General features: G+C 42.5%; 1 protein-coding gene across 1 annotated transcript in view; it reads right to left on the bottom strand.

Annotated features, from left to right (window-relative positions):
• Positions 1-9,977: 9,977 nt before the first annotated feature.
• Positions 9,978-15,711, bottom strand: part of Ppme1 (protein phosphatase methylesterase 1) — a 63,048-nt gene continuing 57,314 nt past the window's right edge. The window contains exons 12-14 of the mRNA XM_026379518.2: positions 13,295-13,359; positions 12,607-12,674; positions 9,978-11,151 (exon numbers count right to left, since the gene is read on the bottom strand). Of these exons, the coding sequence (XP_026235303.2) occupies positions 11,133-11,151; positions 12,607-12,674; positions 13,295-13,359 (152 nt within the window). The 3' untranslated portion in view covers positions 9,978-11,132. The remainder of the gene's footprint in view (positions 11,152-12,606; positions 12,675-13,294; positions 13,360-15,711) is intronic.

The following is a 15,711-nucleotide window of genomic DNA, read 5'->3' as shown; positions in this document are numbered from 1 at the left end:
TAAGATGGCACTTCCTTCTGCCTGGCCTTCCCCCTCACAGAGGAAGTGTGAGGTCTCAAAGAGGGTGAAGGTCTGCTTCATAAATGGCATAGGCTGTGAATATGGGTCTAAGCTTATGCTTTTTCAGTTATCAATACGTGAATGCATCACTTATCATCAGAAAAACTCTCCCCCAACACTCAGTAACTACCCAGATAACTGAGAGGCAACTTGGCCAGTCTCAGGTTCCAAGGTTCTGCCTGGCTATGAGCTAGGGTTTTCTAGCAAACTTTTGGGAGAGGAAGCCAGTTCGAGGAATAAGGGCACCTCTTGAGTTTATGTAACTTGCTAAGTCATGGACTCAAGAGTGAAAATGAGTTGACTCTGGCAGCTGAGTGGGTGGCTAGCTGGTTCTGAGGTTGTAAACCAAACACTTACTGCAGGGAAGAATCTGACTGCCCTTTGCTTCCTCTGCTGCTTTTTTTTTTTTTTTTTTTTTTTTTTAGTATTTTTTAGTTGTAGTTGGACACAATACCTTTATTTATTTATTTATTTTTATGTGGTGCTGAGGATTGAACCTAAGGCTTCGCATGTGCTAGGCGAGCATTCCACCACTGAGCCACAACCCCAGTCCTCCTCTGCTGCTCTTATAGTCCCTCTTCTTAAGTCTTGACCTTTTAGCCCCCTAATCCCAGTTCTGATGATAGGGCCCTGAATCTAACTCAACAGTTACTGCTCCCTGTCTCCAAATCCAAGAGATTTTATTCATTTCACCTCCAAAATATTCAGACTGACCCTTTCTCTCATCCCTATAGCCCTTTTCCCAGTTTGAACTTTTTACCTGGACATAGTGCTATGACTGCTGTTTATTGATCTCCCAGCCTCTAGTCTGGCACCCACCAATCCATCTACACAGATTACCATGATAACTTTCCTTAAAAAAAGAGAAAAATCTGATCCTGTGACATCCCTGCTTAGTGTGTAACTTCTGAAAACTCCCCACTCAAGGTCTTTATGCCCTGACTCCTACATCCTCTCCTGGCTCATCTCCCAGCTGTAGTAATCTTCCTACCAGTTTTAAGACTGACTTTCAAGTTTCCCGGCTCATCTATGCTGTTCCCTCTATCTGAAATGGACTGCCTCTTCTCCACCTCCACCTTGTGATGTTTCAAGTTTCAATTCAAATGCCACTTTTTCTGTGGAATGGTCCCAGGCCTGTTTCCAGAAGAGCTTAGTTGCTCCCCTATAAACTTTATTCAATGTGGTTACTATTTCTAAATTGCCTCACTAGACTGTAAATTCATTTTAAAGGCCTCAACTTTTTGTCTCCAATGTTCCACTGGCCATTAGACACAGAATCACGGCTTGGGTTTACTAAAAGAACAAATAAGTCCTCAGGAGAGTATCTTAAGAATATAGTACCAAGAAGCCATGCCTGCTCCCCTTATGTCTTTTTTTAAAATTTTTTTTTTTTAATGGTTGTCCCCTTATGTCTTTGAGTCTTCTCAATCTCAAGATTATCCTCTTCCCGCATTAGAAGCGTCTGCCTCCAAAACATGCCTATCTTCCTTTTTTTGGAAGGAGTTCCCCTTGGAACTTTAGTGACAGAATGATTTTGGTTGGATCCAAACATTCTTCTTCTGGCTCTGTGGTGATCCTTCATTCAGGACCCCCGATTCCCTTTCTGAGTCCACATGTGCTGATCTATATGCTCTGTAAGGGCACAGTTAAGGCCAGCACATAGTCAGTCTTCATGAAAGATATGGTAAGTGAACAAATGGTCCTCTCCACTGGGGTATAGTGAATGCTCAGTAGACTTGGAGTCAGAAGACAAAAGATGCTGCCACCCTAGTTGTGGCTGTGGGCAAGACATTTCACACCTCTGAGTTTATTTTCTTGCCTTTGAATTAGGGATGGTGATGCCTATGCTTGATGGACACCTTCATAACCATGAATGGAGATGTAAGCGCTTAGCAAAGTACCTGACAAGCTCAACAAATATCCCATTCAGCCTCTGCCCCTATTCACTAAGCCTACAGAGGCCTCATTTCCCTGGTCACACTCCTTCTCCTCTTTTAAGTAAGGTATCTGGGCTGATAGGACTTCTGTCTAGGGACTTCTGTCCCTTCTATCATTCAGGAGAAAGGGTGTTGTGAAAACTACCTTTGAATTCTGACACTGTCACTTCTGGGCTGGGTGAATTTGGACCTGTCTCCCTACTTGTAAAAGGAACATAAATAGCACCTATCTCATAGGGATACTCTGAGGATTAAGTTGTGTCAAGTAAATGAGATGATGCTCAAATTTAGTAATTATTTTGACTTGCCTGGTGAACAAAAGCCAGTGTTCCTGAAAGCCATACAAGTGATCATGCTGCCCCCCTGTGGACAAGGGGCAATAGCCCAGCAGAGGCACGTCACAGGATGGATGGGAGAAATCAGATCACAAAGAAGGCAGGCCTTTCTCTCCTCTGCTAGGGAGCTCATGATTTATTCAGAAATATTTAGTGAACATCTAAACCAGAACTTCTTTGACATTAATGTACCTGTTAAAACACATAAGTTCTGACTCAATAGATCTGGGTGGGTGTTGAGAGCCACAGCCAAAGGGGCCCCAGAAAACTTCCAGCTGCCAGCAAACTCCCAGCTGCCGGCTGATGATTGGCTCACAGTGGCCCCAGCAACATCTAGCTGATTGGCTCCTCTGCGGCGATGTTCATTGGGCTGTTTCCCTGCCCTTCAAGCTGCCAGCTGATGATTGGCTCACAGTGACCCCAGCAACATCTAGCTGATTGGCTCCTCTGCAGTCATGTTCATTGGGCTGTTTCCCTGCCCTTCAGACTACGGAACTGCTCATTGGGGGACTTCTTTGGCTCCGCCCACGTGACCCAGCCAATCGGCCTCAAGAGCAGGAGGATTGTGGGAGGTGGTGTGGTTTGTGGGGGGAGAGGCTTCTGGAAGCCAGTGGTGGCAGTTGGGCTCTGAGGGTTTTTCCTGAGGAGCTGTTTTGTTTGGCGTTTGTAGTTTTAAAAATAAAGTTTGTTTCTTTTGACAAGTGGCTCCTGAATTGTGCCCAGTCAGACTGGCTTATGACCAAGCGAATCGTTGGTGCAGAGATATCATTAGACCATGGAAACAGGAAGATTTAAACAAATATATTAAATTGTGTAGAGACATTAATGAACAAGAGCAAGTCATGGCAGCTGCAGTAAAACAGGCTTTAGATGCCAGAGACATTAATGAACAAGGGCAAATTGTGGCAGCTGCAGTAAAACAGGCTTTAGATGCCAGAGACATTAATGAACAAGGGCAAATTGTGGCAGCTGCAGTAAAACAGGCTTTAGATGCCGGGCTAAGAACATGCTACAATTGTCAACAAGCAGGACATTTTAAAAGGAATTGCCCCATAGGAGGAGGGTTTAACAATACTAGGTATCAAAGGAATAGAATACCGGGTATTTGCCCACGATGCCGTAGAGGGAGACATTGGGCTAATGAATGCCGTTCTCAAACCACCATAGAGGGTACTCCATTATCAAAAAACGAACAAGGACAAGGTTTTTATCCACAATATCGTGGACAAAGGCATCGGGCTCCGTTGCCAAAAAACGGACAGGGGGCCCCAATGCTCCGGGGCCCCAAACCACAAATATACGGAGCTCTGGAGGAACCCAGCAACCCCAGCAACCCCATCAGGGTAGTGCCCAGGGCATCAGATCCCTCATCAGACAGACTAGAGGGAGCGCAGGGTTGGACATCTGCGCCTCCGTCAAATCAGTACTAACTCCAGAGATGGGAGTTCAAATCATTCCCACAGGGGTGAAAGGACCTCTTCCCAAAGGAACAGTAGGCTTATTATTGGGACGCAGCTCTTCTACTCTAAAAGGACTTTTGATAAGTCCTGGGGTAATTGATCCCGATTATGAAGGTGAAATAAAAATTATAGCCAGTTCTCCAAAGGGTATATCAGTAATTTCACCAGGAGATAGAATAGCACAATTACTAATAATACCAAGCCTACATGATAAATTTTCCAGTCATGTTGTAGAAAGAGGTTCCAAGGGATTAGGCTTCACAGGTGTAGATTGGGCTATGCTTTCTTTAAATTTAGATTCTCGCCCCATGCTAAAACTAAATATTCAAGGACATGAATTTAATGGGCTACTGGATACAGGTGCAGACCTTAGCATTATCTCTCGTCAAGAATGGCCAAAACATTGGCCATTACAACAAGCCACTCAAACGCTTCGAGGCCTAGGAGTGGCGAATAATCCCAATAAAAGTGCAATGGTATTAGATTGGAAGGATCCTGAAGGATGTGAAGGAACTATACAGCCATATGTATTGGATCATCTTCCTGTAAATTTATGGGGACGAGATGTCTTAGATCAATTAGGTTTGACATTAACAAATAATATCAATCAAAATGCACCCACTATTATGGCTAGACAAGGTTTTAGGAAAGGAAAAAGATTAGAAAAACAAGAACAAGGTATAGCAGCACCAATACAAATAAATCAAGGAACAGACAGACATGGGTTGGATTTTCACAAAGGGCCACTGAGACAATAAAAATTACCTGGAAATCAGAAAGACCAGTATGGGTCCCTCAGTGGCCCTTGACTAAAGAAAAGATACAAGTAGCCCATGATCTGGTCAAACAACAATTAGTGGAAGGACATATACAACCTTCTGTATCTCCCCATAATACTCCCATTTTTGTCATCAAAAAGAAATCTAGTAAATGGAGATTATTGCAAGATTTAAGAGCCATTAATAATGAAATGGTCATTATGGGACCTGCTCAATCGGGGATTCCTCAGTTGTCTGCTTTGCCAAAAACTTGGTATGTTTTAGTTATAGATATTAAAGATTGTTTTTTTTCAATTCCAATTCATCCTGAGGATAGTCCACGTTTTGCATTTACTATCCCTGCACTGAATCATGAAGGTCCTGATCAGAGATATGAATGGAAAGTACTCCCTCAAGGGATGGCTAACAGCCCAACTATGTGTCAAATTTATGTTAACAAAGTAATCCAGCCACTTAGAAATCAAAATCCTGAGCTACAAATATTTCACTATATGGATGACATATTATTAGCACACAAAGCTAAAAACACATTGCTAGAATGTTATGCCACACTTACAAACTTATTAAAAAATTATAATCTAGAGATAGCAATAGATAAAGTACAATTAAATTTTCCAATTAATTATTTGGGAGTTCTATTATCCTCAACCATGGTCCGTCCACCAAAAATTCAAATACGAGTAGATCAACTCAAATCACTTAATGACTTTCAAAAGTTATTAGGAGACATAAATTGGATAAGGCCTTATCTAGGTATTCCAACAGGAGAATTGGGACCTTTATTTGATATCCTAAAAGGTCCATCAGATCCAAATTCACCCCGAATGTTGACGCCTGAAGCAAGAAAGGCATTAAAAATCATTGAAACATATATGGAAAATATGCATTTGGATAGAATTGATATAAGTTTGCCTTTATTATTTATTGTACTATCAACAAAAATATTCCTACAGGAGTATTTTGGCAAGAAGGTCCATTATTATGGATACATTTATCTTATTCTCCTAACAATATTCTTACTAGGTATCCTGAGGCTGTAGGACAATTAATACTCAAAGGAATAAAAACAGCAAAGGCAGTGTTTGGAATTTCTCCTAATAAAATTATTACTCCATATACTATGAATCAAATTGATGAATTAGCTAATGAGTTAAATACTTGGGCAATAATCATGTGCAAATCTAATGTTTCATTTGATAACCACTTACCATCTAATCCTTTATTGTCTTTTTGGTCATTGCATCCTGTAATTTTTCCAAAAATGACAAGAAAAACACCTATCATGAATGCTCCAAATATATTCACTGATGGATCAAATAATGGTACAGCAGCAATAGTTACCCCTGATCAAACTTTTACATTTTTAGTACCCAAACAATCAGCTCAAAAGGTAGAGCTTAATGCAGTATTACAAACTTTTGTGATGTTTAAAGATTCTGTATTTAATTTATTTTCTGATAGTCAGTATATAGTTAATGCTATAGTATCCCTTGAAGATGCTGGTAGGATTTCCCCTTCTTCTACTGTTTTCTCTTTGTTTTCCACTATACAAAGTTTAATCTGGGACAGAAAAGATCCATTCTTTATAGGACATATCAGGGCACATACAGGATTGCCTGGAGCCCTTAGTTTGGGCAATGATTTAGCAGATAAAACTACACATGACATTCATATTTTCTCTATACTAGAAGAAGCTATAAATTTTCATAAAAGGTTCCATGTCAATGCTAATACTTTACAAAAGCGTTTTAAAATAACTAAGGAACAAGCTAGACAAATAATAAAACAATGTCAAAATTGTGTGACCTTTTTACCACAAGTTAATCTTGGAGTCAATCCTAGAGGATTGATACCTAACCATATTTGGCAGATGGACGTCACACACTTGCCAGAATTTGGAAAATTAAAATATTTGCATGTTACAGTTGATACTTCTTCTGGATTTTTGATGGGCTCCCTTCATGCCGGAGAAAAAACTAAAGATGTTATAGCTCATTGCTTACAAAATTTTGCCACTGTGGGCATTCCAAAACAGTTAAAAACAGATAATGCCCCTGGTTATACGTCTACTTCTTTTAAACAATTTTGTTCATCATTTGGCATTACTCATATAACAGGAATCCCATACAATCCACAGGGACAAGGCATAGTTGAAAGAGCTCATCAAACTATTAAAATGTACTTATTAAAGCAAAAAGACGGAATTGGGAAGGGGTATATATTCCCCAAAGATAAACTTAAAATAACCCTTTTTACTCTAAACTTTTTAAATTTGGATTCATCAGGACTTAGTGCTGCAGAAAGGCATATGTGTCCAAAAAATGTACATAAGCCCAAGGTACTTTGGAAAGATATTCTAACAGGACAGTGGAAAGGTCCTGACCCAGTAATTGTCTGGAGTCGGGGGTCTGTTTGTGTGTTTCCACAGGAAGAACAGCAGCCGATTTGGATTCCGGAGAGATTAACTAAAGTCCTGACCCAGTGATTGTCTGGAGTCGGGGGCCTGTTTTTGTGTTTCCACAGGGAGAACAGCAGCCGATTTGGATTCCAGAGAGATTAACTAAAGCAATTTCTACAGACCAAAAAGAAGATGATTTGGCTCAAATCCATAACAGCTGATATCCAAAACTCCAATTTGGCTATCCTTACATCTGCAACAGAACCAGGATGCTTTTTTCAATATCTATTTTATTCTATTTTGTTTTTTGAGCTCATATAGACCTAGGTTAATGTTTTGCTGATCAGTTCTATATATTTTTTTTACTATAGAGTTTTTAAACATTGCAATGGAGATTTCACCTGTAAAAAGTTATAAGGCCTTTACCATTATGTTATGTGTTGTATGTATTATATTATGTGTGCACACTTGTGTTTTGTGTTTGAATGTACATATGTCCATATATCATATATGATGAGCGCTCATAAAAAAAAAAAAAAAAAATGGATCCAAAAATTTTTTTTTTTATTCACGTGATTTAAATGGTTTAATTTAAATTGGGTAAATAACTGTTAAGAATTGTTTTAATATGTAAACAAAAAAAGGCTAACAGATCTGTTTGTTTACTTTCACCTATCCTTTTCATTATATTTAATAATTCTTTTCAAGATAATGTAAATTGTTAAGAAAATTGTTTTCTTTTAGTGCCTTCTAGAATGTTACACAATTATTAATATTAACCATTATTGTCAAAATTCTATCTTCATCCCAGTGCCAGTGAAGACAATGTAAATTGTTAAGAAAATTGTTTTCTTTTAGTGCCTTCTGGAATGTTACACAATGTTTTCTTTAGCTATTATTGCCAGAATTTCTATCTTCATCCCAGTGCCAGTGAAGACAATGTAAATTGTTAAGAAAATTGTTTTCTTTTAATACCTTCTAGAATGTTATATAATTTTTTCTTTAGCCATTATTGCCAGAATTCCTATCTTCATCCCTGTGCCGGTGAAGACAAAGATAAAACTAATCTACAGTCTCTGCAATAGCCATCACTGAACCGCTTAACTCACTTGTATGCATTGTGAACTATCTGTTGGTGCAGCGACTTGTGGTAGTGTTGGAGTATTTTTGCTGATGATGTCATCGGTGGTACAATTTTTCCAACAAGAGCTGTCAATTGGCTTGGTATATCTTCCTCTCTTCTGCTTGTCATGATCGTTCAGCTATTTGGGGGCCAACAGAGGTGAGGCAAAGAACCTCACCCCCCCGCTGGTGGCTCTCCACAGGTGTGGCTGTATACTGGACCGGTAGTCAATGACGGGTAAGATCCAATTACAATGGTACCAACCTAAGACAGGAGGCTGACGCCCTGAGGTCAGCTCATCCGAAGACGGGTAAGGACCATATGTAGTATTGGACAACCTAAGGCAGGCACGGTCCCTAAGCCACATGCTTGTTGTTTAAACAGAGAGGGGGAGATGTTGAGAGCCACGGCCAAAGGGGCCCCAGAAAACTTCCAGCTGCCAGCAAACTCCCAGCTGCCGGCTGATGATTGGCTCACAGTGGCCCCAGCAACATCTAGCTGATTGGCTCCTCTGCGGCGATGTTCATTGGGCTGTTTCCCTGCCCTTCAAGCTGCCAGCTGATGATTGGCTCACAGTGACCCCAGCAACATCTAGCTGATTGGCTCCTCTGCAGTCATGTTCATTGGGCTGTTTCCCTGCCCTTCAGACTACGGAACTGCTCATTGGGGGACTTCTTTGGCTCCGCCCACGTGACCCAGCCAATCGGCCTCAAGAGCAGGAGGATTGTGGGAGGTGGTGTGGTTTGTGGGGGGAGAGGCTTCTGGAAGCCAGTGGTGGCAGTTGGGCTCTGAGGGTTTTTCCTGAGGAGCTGTTTTGTTTGGCGTTTGTAGTTTTAAAAATAAAGTTTGTTTCTTTTGACAAGTGGCTCCTGAATTGTGCCCAGTCAGACTGCGGCAGGTGGGAACAAAACCTATAAGACTCCAGGTGAACTGGTGCTTGTGGCTCATGGGCCACTCTTGAGTAAAGACAGTTCTAAGTATAATAAAGGTGTCACATAATATTGCCTACCATGTTCTATTACTGAGAGAACCAGTTAATATATTTTATTTTCTTCAGTTAACCTATTATTAACGCATATAGCCGCTAAGACCCTGTATGCCAAGTGCTATTTATCTTCATTTTCTAGACAAGGAAACTACAGCACAGCTAGTAGTAGGCAGGCCGTGGGTTCTCATTTAGGCAGCTGGCTTGAAGCCTACTAGAAAGATGACTCCAATAGCATGTGGAGGATGACCAAAGGAGGGAGGGGCTATGGCAGGAAACTGGCAAGCCTACTGGTGACCTGATTCATAGTTGATGAGGCCTAGGCTAGGGAGTGTCTGTGAAATGGAAAAGAGGGACAGAGAAGAGGGAGTAGACAGATGTGATGGCAGACTGGATATGGGTGTGAGAGAACAGTGTAGGGGGTCTGGACCACTGAAGACTTGATTGTAGCTATCTCTTACTGTGTTAGGAAAGACAGAAGGCAAATTTGAGAAAGAAGATGAGGACAGTGTTAGAAGTGGTGAATATGAAGATGCTCTTGGTCTTCTGGAAGAGACCTAAGGCATCTAAGGAGAATTCAGGAGACATCTAGGTTGTGCTTAAGTTTGGATATTGGCAAAAGTGAAGCCATGAATGACTGAGGCTATGTAGGCAGACTATACTGTTCTGTGCCAGTAAAAGAAATGGGACTGGAATCCAGGTTCCCTTGGCTATAGTAGAGACTGGCTCTGTCCACCCCACTAGGTATTTTGATCTGGGGAGCAAGAAGAGCACAAATACTCATAGGCTACAGGAAAAGTGGTTTTTGGATTTCTGTAACAACTAAATTCAATGAACTGTACCTCTTCCCCCAGATTAGCAGAAATAAGGATAACTCCACAGAGATGCATAAAGGTTGGGAGATATTTATTTCCTTTAAACAAGGTCATAAATAACAAACAAAGTAGGTCCCAGATTCTGGACCTGCAGCAGGACAGGGATAGGAAGTTGTTGGGTGAAAGGCGGAGGGGGCTACACATCACCTAGACAGTCACAGAAAAGATGGGCTTTAGGAGACTGCCTCTCCCTGCCCTTGGAAATGGCGTGCCTGGGCAGCAGGGGGAGGCTGCGGTGCTGGGGATGAGGCAGCTGGACGAGGGCAAAGACTGGGGATGCTAGGTTGTAATGTTTCTATGTAGAGTGACTTGGAAACCACAAATGGCAACGAGAAGCTGTGGGCCTAGAAGAGGCAAGTGGGCATTCTGCACACCTCCAGAACCAACTATGAAAATGGTTAAATTCAATTATTAAAAACAATTCCACAGGTTTTAGCCTATGGCTTTGTGCATGGGCTGTATTTAACCTGGGTTGCTCATTGTCAGGTGAGGGCTCGAGGCCCCTGGAGCAGCCTGGCCTCAGCCCAGGGCAGGTGCCCAGACATGTGGGAGTGGGACAGTGGGCTCACCCAGATGGGAGGCCATGTGCTTGGACTGGCTGTACCTGATTTTCAGGCTGGTTTCTTGTGATGCTTGCTACCTATCCACCACCCCTCCCTGTACCTAAGGCTGGAATCCTGGCTTCTCTGGGTCTTCTGAACCAGAAGAGTAAGACTGGGATAAAAAGGTACCTGACTGGTATTAGGGGAAAAATAAGGACCACCCTGTGCATTGTCCATCCCATGAGGTAGGGCAGGACCATGCCAAGAATAATCACAGAGAATGGAGGTCCCTGAGCCTGAAGAGACATCTAGGCCCAGGTGCATTGCATGATGCCAGGAATAGGTATTCTCCAAAGGCAAGGCAGGGAGAACAGGCAGAGGCTACCCCTATACAGGGAAGGGGTAAAAGCTGGGGACCCTGGACTGGGCAGGCCAATGTTGAACAAGGGCCCTGGAAAACAATGCTTTTGGCAGGAATACACAAAAGGGTTTGTACATCTGGGGATGCCCGTCTATAGGGAGCCGGTGTCACATGGCCGGGCAGGATGGTGAGGAGGAGACAGCGGCATCACAGTGGCCTCTGGTGCGATGTATTTACAACAGAGCTCAATGTTGAGGGAGGGGTGGAAAGCAGGTCACTAACAGCCAGGAAACACACTGTCAAGAGTAAAAAGAGAAGGGAAACAAATGTAACTACCAATAGTTTCTCCTATACTTACCTGTCTCCCTCCCTATGACCACCACCAAAGCCCTTGCATATCTGTCCCATTTTCTCAGGGCCTCACTCAGGGCTAGACACAGGGTCTGCACTCATTGTACTGCTCATTTGACCACGGGTCCCCAAAAACTATTCATTAAGAGAAATGAAGCATTTATTGTTGATTCCTGGGATCCATCAATGATCAGTTGCTAGATGTGTGGAATGGCCTAAGACTGTCACTTTTGTGACAGCATCCTGTCATCATCTCTGATACGTTCTCTGCCTGTCACTATCATTTCCCAGGCCATGGTGTTCAGAGTTGTCTAAGGCAGAAAATATTTCTTCAAGTTTTCTGAGGGTAAGGAGCAAGTTCCTCTGAACCCTCATCAAAAGAAGAAGCTTTCCAAGCTTTCCAGGCACACCTGTAATCCTAGCAACTAGGAAGGCTAAGGCAGGAGGATAGAGTTCAAGGCCAGCCTCAGTAACTTAGCAAGACCCTGTCATAAAATAAAACAAAACAAAAAGACTGAGGATGCAGCCCAGTGACAATGTACCCCTGGGTTCAATCTAATCCCCAGTACTACCACCACTACTACTAATAATAATACAACAAGATGCTTTCCAATGGCAGGAATAACTCATCAAGCTGACTGGATCTCTCAGAACTAAGGGCCTTTGCAGCACAGACTAGAAGGTCCATGAAGTGGCCTGAACCACTGGTGTAGGTCAACATGCCTCTCCTCCTCAATGGAGTTTAATTGTGTCTCCCAATGAAGGACTTCCTGGGATGAGAGGCCTGGTCTCCTTTTTTCCTCTGGACCAGTGGTTTTCTCACTTTTGCCTCCGTTAAAAGATATTGTAATACCTGCAGGCATTTTTGATTGTCAGAACTGTGTACAGGAAGTACTAATGCCACTTGGCAAGTAAAGGCAGGGATGCTGCTACATCCTTCAATGTAGAGGAGAGCCCCCTATGCCAAAGAATTGCCTACCCCCAGTTGTCAATCATGCTGAGGCTGAAAATCCTGCTCAAACTCCCCCAATGGCCTTCCCAGCTCTGCTCAGTAGTAGGGCAGGAGAAGACACAGAGAATTTCTCCAGATAAGGACCAATTCCCATCCCAGACTCCTCAAAGAAGGAGTGCTTCAAGAAGAAATGCACACTACAGTGAGGGGTGGGAGACAAGGTGTGACTCAACTTCAGTCTCAGCAACAGCTCATTGGGCCATGGCATGTCAACAACCCACGTGGCTCTGTAGAAAGACACATGCAGTGCCCTTTGTTGAGGAGGAGGAAGGAGGGGCATGGTGACCCAAACAAAACAGAGGTAAAGCAGAGTATTGATAACCCTGCAAATGCTTGTGTATTGGGTTGGCCAGCACCGCAGGGCTCATAAACCCTTGTATATCCTTACCACTGGAATCCACCAATGGGCTCTGCAAACCTGTGCCGGATCAGGAAAGTAGCAACAGCTTCAGCTACCTGAAAAAGGAAGAGAGATTCCAGGTCATATGAAGGTGAGTAATGTTGCTAGCCTTGGGAGTCCTGTGAGCATCTGTTGGTTGGTCAGGCTTGGTGGTGTCCTCACATCAGTCCCATCAATCTGGGCAGCTTAAGAGCAAAAGAACCCAGGGTGGGAGACTCCTCTGCACCATCCTTGCCAGGGATGGCTCCAGAGAGTTCAGGAAGAATGAGAGCTTCTTGTTACATGCAGCTTTTCAGAGTTACAAGCACCTTTTTCCCAAAGGAGAAGCCCACATTAATTCCTAATTGTGACTGGAGTTTAGGATGTAGTTTCTACTCCAACAATCCCTTCTTCCATTTGGCTTTTAGGTATACGGAGAAGGAGAACTTGAGATCTTAACTAAGGGCCCTTGTATAAAATAGCAGGGTGGCAGCGGCTCCTCAGCTCAGACCCACAAAGCCCAGATCATAAGCATCTGCCAGGGAGAGGTTTGGGGAGCTGGTGCATACCCAGGCCCCACCCACAGCAGCTGCCGCGGGTAATGCAGGCTGAGACTCAAGAGGCTTGTCCTGTCTTCTGTGATACCCAAAGTTACTATCACACTTTGTCCTTTTACGTCTTTCAGTACCAGACCCACCTTGTCAGGTGCATCCTCATGGACTGCGTGGCCACACTGGGGTAGGACCTGCATCTGGAACTTCCCTGGAGAAAAAAACAAAGCCAGGCAAAGGGACTTATCCTCTCCTTACTCCCTCTGCAGTTTCACAGGCCATTCCAGGAACATAGCACCTTTCCCCCTAAAACCTTAGACCCAATGACCAAGTCTTTGATAATGATATAAAAACCTGTAATTGTAACCTCTGGTCAATTATTTTCCCTTTTATACCTATTTAATGTACATTTACTTTGGGCAAGACTCACAGGAAAAAGATCCTTTCCTCACAGGATTTATAGTCTAATAGAGGAGTAAAACACAAAAATCAATATTTAAATGCAGCATATGTAGTTGCTATGATGAAAACAGGCACTTGGGGCAGTGAGAGCATGGGAAAGGGGCTTCACAGTCCAATGGGAAGGCTCCTGTACAGAAAGAACAGCCTTCACAAGGGAGGGAAAACTTGAAGTGGTATTTATTCCTGGAAATAACAGGAAGCTTGGTTCTGGAGGTAAGCAGTTACCACATTAAGGATTTTGTAGACCATTTAAGAATTTTTATGTTTACTATTACAAAAGTTACTGTTTGAGTATTTTTGTGTCAGGCACTGAACTAAGTACTTTCTTAACATTGTCCTTTGAAACACTAAGATCACAACTAATGTGGAACTATTAAAGAATGAACAGATGGCTGGGGATGGACTCAAGGTAGATTGTTTGCCTTGTATGTATGAGGCCCTGGATTTGATCCCAACTCCGACAAAATTGAAGGAGGGAGAGAGAAAGAATAGAGACCATTGATAAAGAAGGTCCCTAAGGAGATAAAGGATAAGTGACCAAGACCAAAGGCACCCACAGGTATAATGAACAGACTCAGTGGCTCAGCTTTTCATTTACAAAATAATAAGCTCTGGCAGTCCTGGTCCTCATTTTGTGCTTCTCACCGTAGTTACACAGTGTTTCAAAAAGTTTTCAACATGTTCCACCCATTTTTTTTCTTTGTTATTCTATCAACTTTTAAAATAGATTCTCAAATCTATCCTATAAAACTACACAGGATAAACACTGACATTCTGTTTTGAGATCATGAAACTGAGGTCATGATGGATGAAGTGTCTTGTCTAACGCTGTTGAAAGCCACAGTTTAGTCAGGGAATGGTTAAAAGGTCACTCTGCTGGGGGGGGATAGGGCGGCTCTGGGATTAGGACGGATCCTGCTACTTTGGAGTTCCCATTGAGTTCTAGCAGGGTTCCCGGAGAATTGGCCCTGTGGAGGGAGTGTGTTCCCAGGAATTGTGTGTAGAGTGCCGGTGAGAGTTGGGGGGTGGGGAGAGTTGCTGTTTGAACCTACAAGGCTTTGTGGCGGCTCGGTTATTTTGTGCCCAGCCAGACTTCGGCATAATGCTGCTTTATTAGTGGATGAATTGAAACTATTCTATTCGGTAAAGCCCTGCTTAGGACCCTCCTCCTGCAGTAAGCTGCCTCTGGGGCTCCAGCCAAGCTGCCTCTCCTTTCAATCTTTTAAGGTACTACTATTAATGCATTTGGATCTAAACAGTCAGCAGTGGGTGCCCCTCTTTGTTATATATTATATGCCACTGGTGCTTGCCTCCCCAAGGGCATGTCATTTCCACAAGAACAGGAGCTAGTATTATTACCTGCTCTATATACCAACACAGGAGTGGGGCACTGAGTAGGTGCTTAAATCGTGGATAAATGAATGAATCTCTGAACAATGACTAGACCCAACACCATTTCTATGAGGTCAGCCTCTGATAACTATGGATATATTTTTCATTCCTCTTTGGGAGAAAAGGAAATAAGTAACTAGGAAGAACTCATATATACTAATAACACTGGGTTGGGTACACATAAATTAACATGTTCATGACTAATCCTCACAATTATTCCCATAATTATTTTATGAAATGGGAATATTTTCATTGATTCAAGTTGCACCATGAATAAGTGGTAGATTTCTAGAATTCTATAACACATTTGACTGGTTTGAACACAGTGCTGGGAAAGCTGTAGCTTAGGATCTATGCAGACTTAGCCACTTTCCTTTGTTCTATGGAACATCCTTCAACCTAGCCATTTACTCTCTACTCATGGGATACTTTCCTTAAAGAGAAGGTGGCCTTGGATAGTCCATACTGAAGAAACAGGAGGGCATCTAATGAGAAATTACATATACTATGTTTGCTAGACACAATGAAAAGTATCATAAGTAGAATCTTACTTCTCCCACATTTTCTTACTTCAATCTTATAAGTAAGTATTAAGATATATTATTATCTCCATTTTATAGATAGAGAAACTCAGGATTAAAGAAGTTGGCAATTCACTCAGGTCACAAAACTAGTAACACTAAAAAGAAAAGTTAAGAACAGAATCTGC

Source organism: Urocitellus parryii, chromosome 4 (genome assembly GCF_045843805.1).
Source record: "Urocitellus parryii isolate mUroPar1 chromosome 4, mUroPar1.hap1, whole genome shotgun sequence".
Classification (NCBI taxonomy): domain Eukaryota; kingdom Metazoa; phylum Chordata; class Mammalia; order Rodentia; family Sciuridae; genus Urocitellus; species Urocitellus parryii.
The sequence above is the reverse complement of the archived record's forward strand: the minus strand, read 5'-3'. Positions and strand labels throughout refer to the sequence as shown.